At 27.2% G+C, this 19,320-nt stretch overlaps 4 protein-coding genes across 7 annotated transcripts; 2 read left to right on the forward strand and 2 right to left on the reverse strand.

Moving 5' to 3' along the window:
* Positions 1 to 438: 438 nt before the first annotated feature.
* On the reverse strand, positions 439 to 2,541 carry LOC132912938 (V-type proton ATPase subunit E). Its single transcript, XM_060970778.1, has 5 exons — positions 2,359 to 2,541; positions 1,567 to 1,742; positions 1,272 to 1,440; positions 952 to 1,135; positions 439 to 816 (listed from the first exon to the last, which is right to left on the reverse strand). The coding sequence occupies exons 1-5, from the start codon at positions 2,389 to 2,391 to the stop codon at positions 698 to 700; spliced, it is 681 nt and encodes a 226-aa protein (XP_060826761.1). The 5' UTR covers positions 2,392 to 2,541; the 3' UTR covers positions 439 to 697.
* Positions 2,542 to 3,091: 550 nt separating this feature from the next.
* LOC132912632 (protein mahjong) lies at positions 3,092 to 11,876 on the forward strand. 2 transcript variants are annotated; one of them, XM_060970210.1, is made up of 19 exons: positions 3,092 to 3,292; positions 4,088 to 4,364; positions 4,463 to 4,721; positions 4,812 to 4,990; positions 5,070 to 5,524; positions 5,597 to 6,068; positions 6,143 to 6,388; positions 6,686 to 7,063; positions 7,143 to 7,262; positions 7,422 to 7,721; positions 7,856 to 8,053; positions 8,165 to 8,418; positions 8,534 to 8,779; positions 8,899 to 9,085; positions 9,284 to 9,577; positions 9,671 to 9,872; positions 9,985 to 10,191; positions 10,316 to 10,555; positions 10,722 to 11,876. In XM_060970210.1, the coding sequence occupies exons 2-19, from the start codon at positions 4,104 to 4,106 to the stop codon at positions 10,937 to 10,939; spliced, it is 4,716 nt and encodes a 1,571-aa protein (XP_060826193.1). In that variant the 5' UTR covers positions 3,092 to 3,292; positions 4,088 to 4,103; the 3' UTR covers positions 10,940 to 11,876. The 2 variants fall into 2 exon arrangements, with proteins under 2 accessions (XP_060826193.1, XP_060826194.1); XM_060970211.1 differs by having other exon boundaries at positions 6,686 to 7,057.
* A 1,194-nt stretch (positions 11,877 to 13,070) lies between these two features.
* Positions 13,071 to 16,705, forward strand: LOC132912634 (transcription initiation factor IIA subunit 1). Of its 2 annotated transcripts, none has more exons than XM_060970215.1 (8): positions 13,071 to 13,253; positions 14,081 to 14,291; positions 14,485 to 14,772; positions 14,865 to 15,052; positions 15,142 to 15,237; positions 15,540 to 15,683; positions 15,781 to 15,870; positions 15,998 to 16,705. In XM_060970215.1, the coding sequence occupies exons 1-8, from the start codon at positions 13,230 to 13,232 to the stop codon at positions 16,103 to 16,105; spliced, it is 1,149 nt and encodes a 382-aa protein (XP_060826198.1). In that variant the 5' UTR covers positions 13,071 to 13,229; the 3' UTR covers positions 16,106 to 16,705. The 2 variants fall into 2 exon arrangements, with proteins under 2 accessions (XP_060826198.1, XP_060826199.1); XM_060970216.1 differs by having other exon boundaries at positions 14,521 to 14,772.
* An 89-nt stretch (positions 16,706 to 16,794) lies between these two features.
* On the reverse strand, positions 16,795 to 19,148 carry LOC132912633 (CCA tRNA nucleotidyltransferase 1, mitochondrial). Of its 2 annotated transcripts, none has more exons than XM_060970213.1 (6): positions 18,892 to 19,148; positions 18,435 to 18,744; positions 18,070 to 18,346; positions 17,762 to 17,956; positions 17,336 to 17,692; positions 16,795 to 17,013 (listed from the first exon to the last, which is right to left on the reverse strand). In XM_060970213.1, the coding sequence occupies exons 1-6, from the start codon at positions 18,943 to 18,945 to the stop codon at positions 16,812 to 16,814; spliced, it is 1,395 nt and encodes a 464-aa protein (XP_060826196.1). In that variant the 5' UTR covers positions 18,946 to 19,148; the 3' UTR covers positions 16,795 to 16,811. The 2 variants fall into 2 exon arrangements, with proteins under 2 accessions (XP_060826196.1, XP_060826197.1); XM_060970214.1 differs by having other exon boundaries at positions 18,846 to 19,148.
* Positions 19,149 to 19,320: the final 172 nt, after the last annotated feature.

The following is a 19,320-nucleotide window of genomic DNA, read 5'->3' on the forward strand; positions in this document are numbered from 1 at the left end:
ATAGTATTTATATTTATACCGCCATTTATAATAATGATAGTTTTGATACTCAATCTGTTCTATCAGTAAATTCATATAAAATTTATTTTAATTTTTGTTTATAAAGTAAATTGGATACTTAAACAAATATTGTTCTACTTGTTGCGTTTAAAAAATTAAATATTATGAAACAATACAGTTGTTTATTCTTACAATATATATATAAAGCTATATAGAAAATCTTAATCTGCAAAAAAAATCTCTTTCGTTGTATAAGAAACTTCTAAGAAAAAAATAAATACTTGTAATATGTCATTTTAAAGGATTTTCCTGTTTTAAATAATAATTGTACTTACCATGGCAGATCAAAATTACGAAATTACAATTAAAAGTAACTTAATTAAAGTAAAAGAAAGGAAATTGATTTTTAAGGATCACTTTTAAGGAATTTACAATCGCTTTCAAATAAAATACTTTATAGATATATATGTATATTGAATATGTATGCAATAATAGTTTGAACACACACATATATGTGTATATATGTATATTTATATAATTTACAATTTCACTTTCTCTCTCTTTTCAACAATATGAACAGATTCTACAATCTACACAACAGATTCTTAGTTGTTTTAGCATTCTAAAGAAGGGAATGTTTTGTTAGAAAGGAAAATAGTATGAAAAGAAGAGAAAAAGAAAGTGTGAGAGGAATTTTTTAATCATCGAATTTACGATTAGGATTGGATCCAAATAGGGCAGAACGTATATCTGGTACTAATTGTTGTGCTATTAATTCTAATCTCGTTTCCAAAGTGTTGCTGACTTTTATACGCCCTAAAAACAGAATGATATGAATCACCTAATTTAGTTAAAAAAACGTAGAAAATTGAAATAAATGATAAATCTTGTTTTTGTTAAATATATGAGAATATTGTGCAATTTATTAAAAAGTATGCATTATCTACTAACCTCTTGCTGCAAGTAAATCGACTCCTCCACAACTATCAGAAGGAAGGAAGTTATCTTGATCAATTTTAACTGTAACATCTTTCTTTGTTATTTGTTTATAAGCATCTTGAACAGAATCAAAAAGTGATTCTACTAGAGGAACGTCTACTTGACGTACACGAACAACAACATGGCTTTCTGTTAACTAAAAATTACAGATACATAAAGATAAATTTTGCAAACGTCTATACCCTTTTTCTATAAAGAACAACAATGACTAAAAGTAAAAATAATAACAAATGTTATGAAGAGAAAATTTAAACATCTGTAAAGTCTTGTACCCGGCATAATCCTTGTACAATCAATAATTTCAGAAGTTCTCTATATTGTGAAATATCCTGCATTACTTCCCCTAATCTCTTTCTAGCTTCATCAAGTACATTACGAACGTGATCTTCTCTAATTTTGAGGACTTTTAGACGGGCTTGATTCAACATGTTAGATGATTGACTATAAAATAACAGAAATTGAATTATTTAAATAAAACCTATTTAGTAGAAAAAACTTCTCTTAATAGTATATTATAAAAATATTTGTATATAATATCTAAAATTGTTTTTATAATATCAAACGTACATCTTTTTTTGAAGTTCTACTTGTTTTTCTTTCTTTTCATAATATTCCATAATTTTAAGCCTTTGTTGTTGAACTAAGCGTCCCTTTTCAATGTTAAATTCTTCTTCTGCTTTAGCATCAATTTCTTCTGCTTTCTCATTGGCCTCTTGTTCAATGAAGGCCATCATATGATTAATCTAAAATAATAATAATTATAAAAATATATATTTTTTATTTTTAATTAAAGAAGTATAGAATTAAATTCATTCAACTTTTTTATACATTTTCTTTTACTTCTTACAAAAATATAAATTTATAAGTATATACATATATATATATATAAATAAATTTTATTAACAGAATTTGAATTAAAACCCAAACATATTTCCAGATGAAAAAATAATAATACTTTAATATTTAAGAAATAATATTTTTAACTTTGATAGTATCCAATTAAATAATCAATGGTTGTATTATACTTGTTAATTTTTTGTTTCTAGAAAGTAAATTACTGACATTGTTAAAACTTTGATTTAAGTAAAATTATTACTCAAGTTATTATTATTTATATAAACATAATTGAAGTTACTTAATACTTAAGAAGAATATTTAATTCAATCAAATTTATTATTTATACTGAATTGTATATGATTAAATCATTATTGAAGAGGACAATGAGAATAAAATTTTGCCAAGAAAAAGTGCCAGGAACAAATATTTCATCCAAGCAACAATATAGAATAAAATGCGAAAATAGCTTAAAATCGATGCTCCAAGGAAATTTGTAAATACTTCAATTGAAATACTTTTTACCTGCTTCTGTACATCTCCATCGCTTAATGCCATTTTGAAGTTTAAGGATTCTTCGATTTTACAATAGTAACGACTTTCTTAATTACTACTTTACTTTTTTGATGAACAAATTCTAAAACGAAGTTTTCGAGAAGTCAACGCCTACTGATGAAAGTATCTTCAGTTAATGACGATCATATGACACAGGTAGTGTGTTCATAAAACTAACTTATTTAGCCGAAATATATATCACGGTATGTGTTCTCAAAACTAATCAAGCTTCACTATAGTTTGTTTGCAAACTTTAATTTAAATAATGTATGTATGAAATAATTGTCTTTATAAAGTTATTGCTTTTAATGTAATATAAAAATACATGCATGAATTATATGGATATAAATACTGTGTATAAATATTTTAGAATAATATTTTTTTATGAAATAAACATGTAAAGCTAGAAAAAAAATTAATTTTGTTTTTTGTGACTATATTTAATTAATGAAAATTACTACTATTATATCTTAATTAATGAAAAGTTATTGATGAATTATTAATTATTGAGAAATGTTGCATTGTGTAATTTCAATAATTTTTAGTTAAGCGGTATCAAAAGCGACATATTTAATAAAAAAAATTGTATACTACTAATTTTTAATATTTCTGTTATAACGTAATATACAAAATTTCTTAGAAAACACTAGTTTCTAAAACCAACATATACATTTAAAAAAATTCTACTTTATATTGTGACATTTCAGTATATTTGAAAAGTTGAATTAACTAGCCCGTCTTCAGCGTGCATGTCGGTGGTTACGTTTCGTACTTTTATAAGAAAACATCATTCTTAATTGAAATTTTACATACTCTTACAATCTAACAGTATAATTCACTGTAAAAGGTGACATACGCCGTAATAATTGTCAAACGAGTAAACTGTCAAATAAATTTCAAGAAGGTAATGTTTCATTGACTCTAACCTAATAATATACATGCTGCTTTTCGTTATCTGATTTTAAAAAACATTAACAAATTGTTTTTATCGATATTCCAGTCTTTTGTATCTACAATTATGTTCAATAATTAATATGCTATTAATCTTCTTCACTTTTCTTTCCTAAACCTTGATCTTTGTTTATTGTATATTCGACTTTAAGGTTAAGTTATTAGTTTTTAAATTTAATGAACAATTATTTAAGAACATTGAGATGTTAAATAAGCATTAAAGTGAAATTAGTTCAATAATTGATTACTTATTAAAAACTTCTAGAAATTGTGCTTTTTTTTTAAATTGTCAAAGTATATAGAAATTGGTTAATTACATTTTGTTGTGTAATATACAATTGTTTAAACATATTATTTTATTTTTATCTAAATTGATATTTTACTTCTATTAATCTTAACTTGTTTTAGTCTTAATTTATGAAAGGAGTAATTGTTAAATATGCATAGTAAAATAATTTGTAATTGAAATTAATAGATGAAAAGACATTTCTTGCTTTGGACTATTTGAGTTTCAGCCAGGACTATATGGTTATTTTATTACAAATGTGTTGGATATTTAACTGAAATCTTATAGAATTAATGTATTATTAAATATAAAAGTAAAAATATGTATGATATAAGAATATTAAAATCCTGTTAATATAATTATGAAATTAAAACACCGAAAGATATAACAAATAATCTAAAAATATTAGGGGATTCTTTGAGAGTTTCACAACTATAAGCTTAATTAAATGTGTGTTTATAGGACAATAAGGACAAAGATGTCAAGCGCAGAATCATTGGCCGAAGTAACAGATGTAGTTCAAATTCTCAGACAATGGGAAGAGGAACATTCATCACCTACATATGATCCAGTTCCAACATTACGAAGACTGGCAGAAATTATAGAGCTAGAAACAGAAAATTATTTAAAGATGGATCCTGACCCATTTGATGAAAGACATCCATCACGCACAGATCCAGAGTGCAATTTTGGACATATATTGAAAGTATTATTTAGAAAAGATAATTTTATGACTAAGGTAGGTCTAGTATTGAATTGGAAAGGAAATAATATAGTTGTTAATTATTATATATATAACTTGAAAGATTATTACATAATTTATTATTCTGTTAACAGCTTATAAATGATTACTTAAGGGACACTTATTGGTCACGTGCGGGTATTACGGGTCGTGATGTTAGAAAGCTCAATATTGCAGCCTGTCGTCTTATGCTTGATATACTTCCTGGTTTAGAAACTTCTGCAGTTTTTCAGCCAGATATGGAAGGACTCATTCATCGTCTGTTTTCTTGGGCGGAAAAAAGCGTAGAACCCTTGCAAAGTTATGCAACTGGGCTTGTAGCTGCTGCAATGGAAGTTCAGGAAATTGCTACAGGTTTCATTTAATTTTAAATAAAGCTTGATATTAGCATTAATATTTAGAATATAGAATTCAGAAAATAATTATTTGTTATTTTTACTAAAGGATTTAGGGAGCAAAATGCAAAAATGGTACCACTGATGTTACAAAGGCTTCATAAATTACAAGAGGAAGCTCAGGAAGAAAGACAACTCGCAGCTAATAGTAGACCATTTGCACATTTTGGTCAAGACAGAAATAGTGGAGGGGATGGAGAAAATAAAGGTGTGCCTGGGAAAAGAAAAGTAAGAATAATTCAATATATATGATAATATTTAGGAACATCATTTTGTAAATACTAAATATTAAAAATTGTATTCAAAGGTGAGAGAAAAACGAAAAGAGAATGAAATTCTCAAAAGTTCCAATCATAGTAACTATTTTTCTGAAGAAGAAGAAGACTGTGCTCAGTCCTCTGAAGATTCTGCTCCCTTACCTAAGAAAAAAAAAAGTGATACAGAATGTGAAACTCCTGTAAAAAATAATACCTTGTATCCAGAGATAATGTCTCCACCTTTGTCTGTGCCAAAAAATTCTAATTTAAATAATCAAGTTACACCTTCCAAGGCACAAAGTACACATAATAGATCATTGAATGCTTCTTCTGTACGATGTAATTTGCAAAAAAATTCATCTTTAATGCAAAGTTCCACTACATTATCAACATCATTATTAGAAGGGAATTCTAATTCTTCATGGGCAGAGATGGAATCATATGTCATTGGAAATATACAGATGCATCCTCCAACATTAGGTACAAGACAAATGTTAATACTAAGGTAAAGATATTAATTTCATATTTCACATTACTTCCAAATATTTATTAAACGTATATTTTTATTTTATAACAGGTATCTTACTCCAATGGGTGAATATCAAGAATTCTTAGGTCATGTATTTGAACAAAATGCTTTAGAACTGATTCTGAAGTATATCAATGTTAGAGAAACGAAGGACAGTCGCTTAGCATTTGAAGCTCTGAAATACTTAGCTTCCCTTCTGTGTCATAAAAAATTTTCTATTGAATTTCTTAATGTTGGAGGTCTTCAAAAGCTATTAGATGTTCCAAGACCCAGTGTCGCAGCTACTGGTGTCTCTATCTGTTTATACTATTTAGCATATTGTGAAGATGCAATGGAAAGAGTATGTCTATTGCCAAAGCATGTTATTTCAGATCTTGTTACCTATGCATTATGGCTCCTAGAACGAAGTCATGATTCTGGAAGATGTCATGCAACAATGTTTTTCGGATTTTCTTTTCCATTTAAAGTGATACTTGAAGAATTTGATGCACAGGATGGGCTTCGAAAACTTTTCAATGTGGTAAGAATTGTTTTAAATCACTTTCATCAATTTTAGTATCAATTTTTTAGTATTTAATACATACATTTTTTAAGATATCCACATTACCAATTTTAAACATAGAGGAAGAACCAGCATTAAACGATGATGAAGAATGTGCTTCTAGGCAAATAGTTAGGCATGTTGCAGTAGCTTTAAAACGATATATGGAAGCCCATTTACATCTTAAAACTGAACAATTACAAAGAGCAGAAAATGCTAGAGCAGAGCGTGACACCTGGCAACCATCATTACCACCTTATAAGGCTGTGAAGCTAAGCAGTGAAGAAGTTCAGGCAAAGGTAAAAATATTCAAATTTAAATATTAATGGTATTCATTGTATTAATAATTAAATACTAATTTATATTATGTATTAAATTCAATTCAAAACACAAATTTAAAAATATTGTATATAAGGTAACTGTTAATTGTAGTTAATTATTTTTCATTATTTTTAAAACTATTATTCTTGACATAATATTAAAACATATATTGCGTAAAACATATACATATAATATATATTATAACATATAGCAATATAATATAATGGTTCATAATAGGGAAATATAAATATTTATTAAATTCATGTTTATTAAAGGTGGAAATACTTCAAGAATTAATGTCTGTAAGAGCAGTATGGCCGCCGGTAGAAGAGTTATATCGTCTTGGAGGCATAACGCTTCTTCTTCAAATTATTGCCTTTGCTAGAGAATGGAATTATAGTGGCAGGGTTCATACAACTTCCAGCGCAGAAACGGTTCGCTCTTGCTTAGATGTAGTAGCTATTTGTTCTGTAGTGCCAAAAGTGATGTTATTACTTTGTGAAAGAGTAGACATGCCTGATATGTCCATGACAATGGCAATTAACTTACTCTTAGCTGCAGCAGAATGCGAAATTATTGCAGATCCTGATGTACAAAGGGCTGCACTGAGAGCTGTAATTAATTGTGTCTGTGCTCCTATAAATAGGGTAATGGTATATATTAAATAAATATTAAATAATTGAACAAGTTTAAAATAATAAGTCACAGTTATCTGTTTATTTTACATTACAGATTGGTGGTAATGTAGCAAGATACTCAATAACAGGTTCTGCTAAGAAAAAAGCAAATAATAATAGCGAAGAGTTAATACAAAAAATTTGGGGAAGTGTAAGGTCTAATAATGGAATAATGGTATATATTGATAAATATGTATACATATTTTATCTAAGTAAATATTAATTATTAACAGTTTTGATCAATTTTAATATTTCTTTTGCAATACTTAGTTTTTGTATTAAACACTATTACTTTTTTCTTAATTTAACTTAATTTTGCTTCTTTATTTTATAGGTTTTGTTACAATTGATGATGGTTAAAACTCCGATCACAGATGCAGATAGTATAAGAGCATTGGCTTGTCGAGCTTTGGCAGGTTTGGCACGAAGTGAAAAAGTCAGACAAATAATTAGTAAGCTCCCCATGTTTACTGATGGACAAATTCAGGCACTTATGAAAGATCCAATACTTCAAGAAAAGAGGCAGGAACATGTTATGTTTCAAAAGTATGCTTTAGAGCTAATGGGAAGAGTTTCTGGAGAAGCAAAACCTACCGGAGCAGAATATGAAATTTCTTTAGCCAGTTTACATAGAGTAAGCTTTATTTTAAACTTATTTAATTCAATTTGTATCGCATAATAATTTAACTCAATTATTGTTTCAATATATTTTTTATATCTGATTTCATTTTATTGTTCTCTTAATAACGCTAAATTTTAACTTTACAGGCAAATGTAGTGGCACAAACAAGAATACAATATAACGAACAACAGTTAAATCAATTAATATATCAGCATTTAATGTCAAAAGGCTTAACAGAAACTGCATCGACACTCCACAGGGAAGCAAATTTAGATTCTTCTGCAATTATGAAACCAATATGTACATATCAACCATTTACTTACCGCAGTCCTGCAACTACTGGAGTAAGTTATATCCATAAAAATTAAACAAATTTCGTTTGTAAATTTGTTGAATAGATATAATAGAAAAGAGAGCATATACATGAAATTTAAATATATATATTTTTTGTTCAGACAAGAAATGGATTTTCTCCCAGTGCAACGGTAAATTTGTACAATACGAACAGATGCAATCAAAGAGAAGTCACTTCGCGAAACAATACCACACCTACTTCGTCATTTAGGTACATATCTCATTCAAATACCGGTTCGGGTTCATCGTCATTATCTTCCGGAAATAATATACGCATGAAGCATTCTGACTGCCTCAATCAAAATGTTATTCCAAATAGCACAAATCAACTAATTAAATTACAAATTAATCAAAAGTAAGTTTATATTATGGATATAATTTTTTCTGTCAATTATTAATTGAGTCTATATACGATTTTATTTGAGAGTTATAAATAATGTAAGATAAATTAAGTACTTAAATAATTTCAGAAAAAATCAATCCGATAAGCAGCCTCTAGTCAATCAAATAAATTGTCACTCAATTAATCAGCCAACAGTATGTCGATCACTACAGAAACAAATTTCGAGAGACCCTGCAGGTGGTGGAGGACCTGGAGTAGCTACATCAAATCCATCTACTATAACACTGGATTCTATTATAACGGAATATTTAACTAATCAACATGCATTATGTAAAAATCCTATGGTTACTTGCCCTCAATTTAATCTATTTGAGTATGTATTTTTAAAATTAATTTATTTAAGTGTTATAAGTGGAATTTTGTTGAAAAGGATTTAATATTATTTACTATTTGATTCTTATAATATTATAATAAAATAATATTTAATTTCAGACCACATAAATGTCCAGATCCCTGTACAAAAAATTCAATACCAACAAATGTAACAGTAAGATTGGCCAAAAGAGCATTAGGCATGGATGGTAGAAGATTGGATAGGAGACTTATTTATAGCCGATTTTGTCCTGTAAAAACTTTCCGGCCTACGGATGTTGCAACCTTCACCTACTGTATCTTTTCAGTAACGTTATCTATATTTTATCAATATTAAAAATACATAGATATTCATATTTTATATATTATCATTAGTTTTGCTGATATAAATATTTAATAAATAATTACAATAAACTCGTGATAATATATTTGTAATATATAGAAATAATATATATATATGTATAAAAAATATTTTCTAATTTAATGTATTTTATTATTTTTGCAGCCCTGTCAACAATATTTAATGTTAGGTACTTATGCGGGAGATGTAAAAATGTACAATATACATACAGGATTAGAGGAAGCGACATATTCATGCCATGAATCTTATATTTATCACATGGAATGCAACCAACGTGGAAATTTGTTATTAACTTCTACTCCATGGAGAAGTCCTATGTCTGTACTTTGGAGTATAGGAACATTCTTTGATTTAAAATTATCTTTAGAAAACATAGAATATGTTGAATTTGGTAAACTTCAAGATAGAATTATTGGAACTGACAGTGGCATTGCAACAGTATGTTTCTTTTTCTATATAATTATCAGCATGAAAACGTTTTGATAATTTTCACAACTACCTATATGTAATTATTTCTATAATTTTTCTCAGATTTATGATATAGCTACTGGACAATTAATAACCAGCTTCGCTCCTTCAATTTCTAATCGATACACTATGAATCGTGCTACTTTTAGTATGAATGATGAATTGGTTTTACATGATGGAATATTGTGGGATGCAAATTCAGGGAAACAAATTCACAAATTTGATAAATTAAATCAAACGCTTAATGGAGTTTTTCACCCTAATGGTACTGATATTAATCGCATATAATTTAACAATAGATTTGTACTAAAGTGTAAAATAGAATGAAATTTACTAATACAGAATAATATATTTAATATTAAATAATTTGTTGATAGGTATAGAAGTAGTGTCGAATACAGAGGTTTGGGATTTAAGAACTTTCCATTTGCTGAAAACAGTGCCAACACTTGATCAAATGGAAGTAATCTTTTCTCCTGTTAATAATATTATATATGCTGTATCACTGGAGAAAGAAAATATAGATGAAACTAATTATATTACTTCATTTAAAACATTAGATGCTTTGGACTACAGTAATATTGGTAAGCTATGGTGGTTATTTAAATAATTGTTGTAAGAATTTATTAGTTAATTTTTATTCTGTTGAATATTTTGAATTAATTCAATCTAAAATAAAAAATAATTATCATAATTAAATAATTACAGCAACTTATGATGTTAGAAGAGGAGTTTACGGATTGGCTTGTAATAAATTTGACACACAAATAGCAGTAGTTGAAATAATTAATGAATTCGAAGAGAATCATGAGTCCAGTGTAAGGCTGTATGATGTCGGCAGAAGAAAAGGTGATAAAGATGAAACAGATGAGGATGATGATGAAGAAGATCTTGATGCAAGCGATGATGATGGTTCGAATACTAGCACTGATGATAATAACGCTGATGGTTTGTCATATTTATATATAACTTTATTCTACTTCAACTTAATTTTTCAGTATTTTGAGAAGTTATGATGATTACATGAGGATTAGTCATTTTTATTTGTTTTGCTCCTGTTGAAAATTATTTACCAATTTACTTTAAAAGCATAATAATGTTTATGTTTAAATAGATGCGGACAATCCAGACGCAGCAACAGAAGGGAATGGGGATGAAAATGAGCAAAGTAATCGTGAGAACAACGACGATGATGACGACGATGATGATGAAGATGATTCAGCTGATGGAGATGATTCTGGAGACAATATGACACACTACAGCAGATCTCCCGATTCCTCTGATATTTTTCTTTCTGATATTGATCTCGAAAGTCTTTCCTCATCATCATGAAATTTTATCTTCAACAGTTCCAGTGCATTACATATAGAAATTTATTTCATTTTTGACCAATCAGTGGGGACTGAAAGATGTTTCATTATAACATAATATTTTTAATAATGTTTATTATTATTGGCGAAATGGAAATATGCATTTAAGTAAAAACTTTGTACTAAGCAATTTTATTTATTTATTCCATGTACTTTTAATATATGGAGCAGTACAATTCTCATGCATATATACAATTTCTATATATGCAGGAGTACAATTCAGAGCTATTAGATAAACTACAACTAATTAAATAACAAACGACTCAAATATTTCTTGTGTATTCAATTTCAATTCAAAGTTAAAAAGATGTCGAATATCTTTCATAAAATTTATATTGAAAAATATTAAAATATATTCCATTCGCCAATATTAAAATGAAACTATATTATGATTAAAGATTGGCCAATGAAATAATTCTGAGTCGATTTACTCAACAATCATCAAAGAGCTAAATGATACAAAAAATTAATTGCTAATGTAATTTTGAATTTCCATCGAAATTCTTATCTATAGATTTAAATGTATATATTATTATTTAAGATATTTGTTATTCAATGAACTTGTATTACATATTCTCAAAAACACTGAATTATTCATAAGAATCCGCTCACTATTCGAAATAATTGCAAAAATTTTTATTGATTGGTAGACCACATTTAAGATCACTAGAAATTTTTAACTATTTTAGGATTTTGATTTGTTGAAACAGCAAGTTTTCAGAATTCTTTAATAGTACACCTATGTATATGAAAAAATAATATGAGAGAGAGAAAGAATGTATGAGAGAATAAATGAGAGATTGTAAAAAGTTGATTTAATCCTGTCATTTGTTATTATTAATAAAGAATCGTGAATTTGTATAGGCCAGCTCTAATAAATAGAACCATGCTTTATGATGAATTTTTAGCAAATCTATCAATATTTTTGTATTTGTACTGTATTGGCTTCTTTATTTGGAGGGAAAGTCTTCGTGGAAGCTATTTTTCTGCTTCTCATTCACCATGCACGGAATCTTAAAAAAAGTCTGACATTTCGTCCTTTTTAGTTTTCTATTGCCTATCTTTGGCAGATCTATTGTTTTAGATAGGTTTTGAACCACTAAAATCGTGCTAAAATAAGCACAATAACAACTATAAAATAAATCGAGTTGCAGAGGTACTGTTGGCTTGTAAAAACGGTGTTGTTACGTTGTTTACCATGGCTGGTATTCAAAACAACTTTTGATATAATATGAGTTATAAATGAAATAATATGAGTTGAAAAATGAATAAAAATCAAGAGAAATTAAGAAAAATTTTCAGCGATTGAACTTTCAATATCATTGTTGCATAGCCTTTCCAACATTTAGGGAATTGCAACATTGAGGGTTGCAGCGCGTGGAGTGCTGAAGCACTCTGCCTGCGTTACAATTTCAAACAATTCCAAAACTAATTCGATCAACTCGCAACTAATTTAAATGAAAAAATACATAATAACAAAGATTAATTTGAACAATAATTTGTATTTAAAACCGAATATTTATAATAGATCGATTATATAGATCGAATTTGCGCTTTAATGAAATTTATTTAGATACTGAGCTCAGCGTGACGATTCTAGCGATTCAACGATTCTAACGATTCTCTACTTTTAAGTCGCAGAGTGACTCATTTATCTGTTCGGATTTATATGACAATTTATGATTAATCTGTTATCCAATAAGACAAATTCTTACTAACTAATGGCAATAAACATTTATATAACATATTTTGATTGGAGTTTACAATATTAGAAAGCGAGCGATTTATGCATTGGCAATGTTCTTTCCCAAGGTAATGAAAGTAAATACGAAATTTGAGAATGATCACAGTTGTTACTGATAAATAATTTTGACATTTAATTAATAAATTTGTTAAATAACTTTTGTTCGTTGTCTCAGTTACGCTGCTGTACAGTTAAATTTGCGACGCTAGAATTTACCCTATTATCATACAAAATTTTCATACTAGAGGGACCCACGGGCGTTAGACCAGTTCACAACAATAGTGACATTCTCTTTAATTCATAAGTATTTAACTTTACGATATTGGATGCATTGGTTTCTCTTGAGATAACTGTTCTCAGTTCATGTTAGAGTCAGGTGGAATGGGAGACGTGTCCACAGTATATAAAAGAGCGATGCTACCGCGGATCGGCTTCTGAACTGGGGCTGATTTATTCGTTGGATTATTCCTATTGTTTTTCTTATTAGACAATACGAATTATCCTCGCAATGGCCCTCAGTCAGACAACTGTGGTGAGTAATAAACATGAACAAAAGCAACAACTGATTAAAAAAACAATTAATTGTAATCATCACAATGACGACAATGACGATTTTTATCGCTCGATTTATGTTAATATCATTATCATTGTTATCCTCATCTTTGATCCCTTTTGTTCCAACCAAAGATTATTTTCTTTCGACATTTATTCTCTTTTTAAATCGAACCGTATTTTGCAATCTTAATAATTACAAATTATGAATTTCTAGGTTGTATAATGCTAAAATTCTAAAACGTTATCAGTGAAAATTTTTAATCAAATTCATTGCAACTTTATTTATATTTTCCTTTTCAGATAAATTTCTCCACGAAATTTTTTCAAAGTGTTGTAGGTTAGAATTGATGGCAATATTTTCAAATGATTTCAATGTCCCTTAATTTCTCTATGTGTTCTTTTTTGTGTAATTAAAGCATACTAAAATTATCCTATATCTTCTAAATAAACATTGGAATTTCTTTAAAAAAATATATATATTTTTAGATAATAGCAGAATATATGTAATTTATTAAAGAATAAAGCTGTAGAATTCTATGAATGATATTGCTTTAAAATATTGTATTTTATAGTCGTTGTTAATCTTTAATTATACATATAAAAAGATTAGTCTGATACATTTTAGATTGATGTACTTTATCAAAAGTAATTTTCATGAAAACTAATTCATGAGAATGCTCCAAAACTTTAACATAACATTAAGATATAAAATAAAGTAAAGTAAAAGGAAAAGTATTATTGAACAGATAAAGTAATGTAAATTTTAAAAATGTTAATTGATAATGAAATTCATGTTAATTACAGTTAAAACTATACAATACTGTGATAGAGGATGTTATATCAGGTGTAAGAGAATCATTTATAGATGAAGGTGTAGATGAACAAGTATTACAAGAGCTCAAACAAATATGGGAAACGAAATTAATGTCTAGTAAAGCTGTTGAACTTAATCCAGATCCTCCAGAGCCTCAGGTTCCCCAAATAAATACGCACAAAGCTGTGCCTATTAACAAAGGTAAGATGCATTATATATATTTTCTCTTATAAAACAATATTTTTAGTGAAAATAATTGAAATTAAGAAAATTTTAGAAGAATAGAAGAAACTATCAAATAAAATTATAATTATAACAAATTTTTATCATAGGATTTCCATTAAAAATTAAAAATATACTTTCTCAACAAATTTAATGCAGTTTACACTTTTAGGAGTAACTATAGGAAATCATTTTGTACAACAAACAGGAGGAAATTCTGCTCCTCAACAAGCATCGCAACAACAGCAATCACCTCAGCAATCACAAACTCAGACACAATGCCATTCAACAACAACTGGTATACAACACACTGGTACACCAGTACAGCAATTAGTAACATCAACGCCAGCAGTAATGGACAGACAAGTACCTATTCAAATAACATTGCCACCACAAACGGGCGTTCCTGATGCTCCATTAAGAGTTTTAACTATTCAGGTTCCTGCGTCTGCAATTCAAGGTACATTGAAATAACATTCACATAATAATTAACATATATTGATATTAAAGAAATAAAAATGATGTATTTACAACTAATTAATTTACTTTTAGGTAATCAGTTGCACACAATTTTAACAGGACCAGTTATTACAGCTGCAATGGGGCTGCCAGCAAATCTAGCTTCCACATTACTCCAGCAACATGTTAATTCTACACTACAGGGTCAAGCAACACTGACTCCACTTCAACTTGTTACACAAAGTGCAAACAATGTTTCTCAGCGACCTGTTCAAATTCAAGTAATTAATAGAAATATATAATAGTATGCTATTGTTATTTTATACATTCATATTATTTTAAAAATATATATTAACCTTACATTTCTTAGGAGCAGGCAACATTGACACCACTCCCAGTTAGTCAGCCTCTTCAAGTTGTTACACAAAATGCAAACAATGTCTCTCAGCGGTCTGTTCAAAATCAGGTAATGAGAAATAGTACATTAAATTTAAATAATAAAAAGTATAATTGTATAAGTATGTTTTAATTTCATATATGAAAAGATTACTATATTATAAATAAAATATGTTAATTTGGCCATTTAATTCTATAATGAATAATATAAATAAAATATATAACAATTAGTCATCTGACTAGTTTAATTTACTAATAACTAAAATTTATTTTTTATATAATTCATTTCTCTAAAATTATGATTATTTTTTGTATAGGAGAAAAATGTAAACAAATAAGAATTAGTTATTTTTTTCATTTTCTCACAAATAGAACAATATAGCACAATTAGATGGTCCACTTGGAGATTCATCAGATGACGATGAAGAAGAGGAAGAAGAGGATAATGAAGATGAAGAAGAAGACCTCGATGATAAAGAAGAAGACGAAAATGATGAAGCTGCGGCAAGAGAAGAGGTCTTTAAAATATTTCGTTATTTTAGTTTCATTTTATTTGTGCTGTTTTACGAAATAGAAAAATCATTTATTTAATAATATGACTCCTATTTCGTAGGAGCCGTTGAATTCAGAAGATGATGTAACAGATGATGACCCGGCAGATCTTTTTGATACTGATAATGTTGTTGTTTGTCAGTATGACAAGGTATTTAATAATTTTACTGTGATACATTACTCTGATAAATAAAAAATTATTTAAAGAAATTTATTTATCAAAATCCAAATATAGTTACTAATAATATTTTTTTAATAAATAAAAAATCAATTTTTAGATAACAAGGAGTAGAAATAAATGGAAATTCTACCTCAAAGACGGAATAATGAACCTTAATGGCAAAGATTATGTTTTTCAGAAAATGAATGGTGATGCGGAATGGTAAATAATATGTAAAACTATGGAAATCAATTTGGTAATGTGTTCACGTGAAATTGGTTCAAAATTTACCTTTAGATTTGTGCTCTAAAAATTTTTTAATTTCTTTAATCAAGATATGCGATACTTGTTTTAAAATCTATATGACGCAGGATTAGGCTCGATTGGAATTTCTACTTTTTTCTTTTTCTTTTTTCTTTTTTTTTTTTTTTTTTTTTAAATGTGAAAAGTGAACTGAAACCTCAGTTAGTCAATTGAATAAAAAATTTTTATACTTATTGATCTTAAGTTTAAGAAAGAATATTAATAATAAACTCTTTTATGCCTTTAATTAAAAGAGAGCATAAAGATTTTGAATTAAAATAAGAAAATATTAGTCATTTCAAAATTCGTATAATTCAAATTTAGTTTGAAGCAAATATCGTATGATCAAGATTTCACTGTATAAAAAGCTCAATAATCAAGCAAGTCTGGTATTGTATTTTGAACAGTCTCCAAGTTTTTTCATGTGAGTTTACTATGTAAATAAATTCTAAAGGATTGCAATCCACCATAAATATGTGATGCTCTTAACAATAAATGTGTCTTATACTGTTAAAAACCTTAATACGTAATATGTATAATTGTTTTTCCTCTTCTTATTCCTCTTAAAATTATAAGTATGAAAGTTCTATATTATTCAAAAACCAAAATATATATAGTTTCATCAAAATTTATTTATTTAAAAACATGTTATCTTTTTCTAACTTTTTATCTTCTAATTCACTAATAATTCGTGGGACCTCTTGTAATAGTTCTTCTGCATTTGTTTCAAAATCTTTGTCCAACCAAATATCTTTTAATTCTTTAATAACAATACCCATCATTTTCCCATTCCTAATATATTGTTTTAACATGTTTCCACTAACTGGAAATCTGAAAACACATCAAAATATATAAGAACACATTACATAACATATTAAGAGTAACAGCGATAGTAAATCTTTAATAAAAGAATAATCTTTAATCATTTATGAATATTGAATATTTCATTTTAAGAAATTAGTATAAATATAATGTTAAAAAGATCATTTTATAATTAAACTTTGCTATACATATAATTAATGCGTAATATTTATTGTATATATACTTTCATTTATTTTTAAGTCCGTAGAAAGGTTGAAAAATATTTACATTTTAACGTATTTTCTATTATAATTATATTTCAGATTGTTATAACTTTAAAGTTGGTTGTTACCTTGGTATTACTAATTTTTCTACATCTTTAGAAAGACTAAAATATTGTTTAGACTTTAATAATTCACAAATATAACTTCTTGCATTAACAACATTTCCTTTCCAATGAATAAGAACTCCTTTGTAAAATTTTAGATTTACTGAAGGTTTATCTTCTCCGAATCTAACTAAAAATAATGCTAAATCTCTTTCATATGCAGATAATTTTAACCTATTATGAAGTTGCAATACTTCATTTTCATCTTTTAGCATTACAGCAAGATAAGTAATTGGTTGCAAAGAAATATTATTTTTTTTAGATGTATCGTGAACGATCTCAAAGTTTTTTATATTTGGATTTTCTGGAAGTCCCACATATCTGAAATTAAATATCAATAAATACATAACATTAAGTTTATTTTCATTCTACTTTTTAATTTATTATTACCTTGTGATACCACATTCTAACAATTTCAAAGTTAGTTCTTTAGCAAAATTTCCAGAAAGGATTTTTGACCATTCATTCCAAATTCTTTCTCCAGATATTCCTTCCAATCCATGTACATTTTCTTTTATTGCTATTATGGTAGATTCATCATGAATATCTGGTTGTTCTGCAATTCTTCCATAAAATCGAAAATACCTATATAATATAAATTTTATGCAATTAAACAAAATAATTTTTATATAAAAATAACTTAATTTCAGTTTACTTTGTATTAATTTATCTAACTTGAAAAACTAATGAAGAAATACCTTAAAATTCGAAGATAATCTTCCTTGATTCTACATGTTGGATTTCCTACAAAAACAACTCTTCGTTTCTGCAAATCATCATAACCGAAGAAATAATCATATATTCTTCCTTCAAAATCAAGAAACATGGAATTTATTGTCAGATCTCTACGAAGAGCATCTAGTTTCCAATCTTTTGTAAATTTGACTTTTGCATGTCTACCATCAGTGTGTGTGTCAATTCTAAGTGTAGTTATTTCAAAATTTTCTTTATCATTTATTCTTGAAGTAATTGTACCTGAAATAATTTCCATAAAAGGATTTAATTATGTTACAATGTTTCATTTTAATAATAACAAAAAATACTGGTATATATTTCAACATACCATGCTTTTCTCCCTTATTATTAATCATTCTGATATTTTCTTTTTCAAACATACTTTTCATTTCCTCTGGAGTAGCATCTGTTGCAAAATCTAAATCTATAGGTTTTATATCCATTAAAATATCTCTAACAGCACCACCAGCAATTTTTAGTTGATAATTATACTTTCTAAACAATTGTGCTAAAGTATTAAGTTCTGGTGTAAATATAGAATGAAACAATGGATTATCCAGTTTTTTAACTACTGGATCAGATCTGCTTTGTGGCATTAGTTCATCCTTCATGATAACTTTTTGCCAAGTTTTATACACCTTTTCAAAATTTTAGATGTTAGTTATTAAAACAATTTTAATGAAATAAAATTTTTTATTACATCATTCGTATGAAGCTTAAATCTTTATAAGAACTTAACCTCAATGTTATAGTAAAAGAGTATATTTGAAATATTATATATTTACTCTTAAAAGGCGATAAGAAGAAATATAATTTACACCAGAATGAATTGTAAACATCACTTAGAATTTCTTATATTTAATTATTATTTAACAAAATAATTTTCTCGATTGACAGCCACTTTGAATATCACTTTGCTTCATTGATAATTATTCATAAATGCCAGCAGTGCTGCTCTGATCTTCAATTTTCAAAAAAAATACTTCTATTCAAAATGAAATTATTCGCCAGAAAAATATCTTTTCCCAATATTTTATTTTCTTCGTCATCTAATTTTTATGATGTAAATTGTATTTTAAATGAAAAATTCGTATGTTATTAAATTTTATAGGTTATATTTACGTCAATTATATAATACGTATGGTTATTATCGTTATCATTACTTCTTTTTACTGTACTATATGTATATATACATATTATTTTTTAGAAATTTC

This window comes from Bombus pascuorum, chromosome 12, assembly GCF_905332965.1.
Source record: "Bombus pascuorum chromosome 12, iyBomPasc1.1, whole genome shotgun sequence".
Classification (NCBI taxonomy): domain Eukaryota; kingdom Metazoa; phylum Arthropoda; class Insecta; order Hymenoptera; family Apidae; genus Bombus; species Bombus pascuorum.

Coding starts and splice junctions, on each gene's coding strand:
- LOC132912938 (XM_060970778.1), bottom strand. CDS start 2,391: ATGGCATTAAGCGATGGAGATGTACAGAAGCAG. Junction 1,136..1,271: donor TTGTACAAGGATTATGCCGG/GTACAAGACTTT, acceptor TGTAATTTTTAG/TTAACAGAAAGCCATGTTGT. Junction 817..951: donor CGATTTACTTGCAGCAAGAG/GTTAGTAGATAA, acceptor TTCTGTTTTTAG/GGCGTATAAAAGTCAGCAAC.
- LOC132912632 (XM_060970210.1), top strand. CDS start 4,104: ATGTCAAGCGCAGAATCATTGGCCGAAGTAACAGATGTAGTTCAAATT. Junction 8,419..8,533: donor AAATTACAAATTAATCAAAA/GTAAGTTTATAT, acceptor AAATAATTTCAG/AAAAAATCAATCCGATAAGC. Junction 10,556..10,721: donor TGATGATAATAACGCTGATG/GTTTGTCATATT, acceptor ATGTTTAAATAG/ATGCGGACAATCCAGACGCA.
- LOC132912634 (XM_060970215.1), top strand. CDS start 13,230: ATGGCCCTCAGTCAGACAACTGTG. Junction 13,254..14,080: donor CCCTCAGTCAGACAACTGTG/GTGAGTAATAAA, acceptor TGTTAATTACAG/TTAAAACTATACAATACTGT. Junction 14,773..14,864: donor TCCTGCGTCTGCAATTCAAG/GTACATTGAAAT, acceptor ATTTACTTTTAG/GTAATCAGTTGCACACAATT.
- LOC132912633 (XM_060970213.1), bottom strand. CDS start 18,945: ATGTTTACAATTCATTCTGGTGTAAATTATATTTCTTCTTATCGCCTT. Junction 17,693..17,761: donor TTAGAATGTGGTATCACAAG/GTAATAATAAAT, acceptor ATTTAATTTCAG/ATATGTGGGACTTCCAGAAA. Junction 17,014..17,335: donor GAAAAATTAGTAATACCAAG/GTAACAACCAAC, acceptor ATGTGTTTTCAG/ATTTCCAGTTAGTGGAAACA.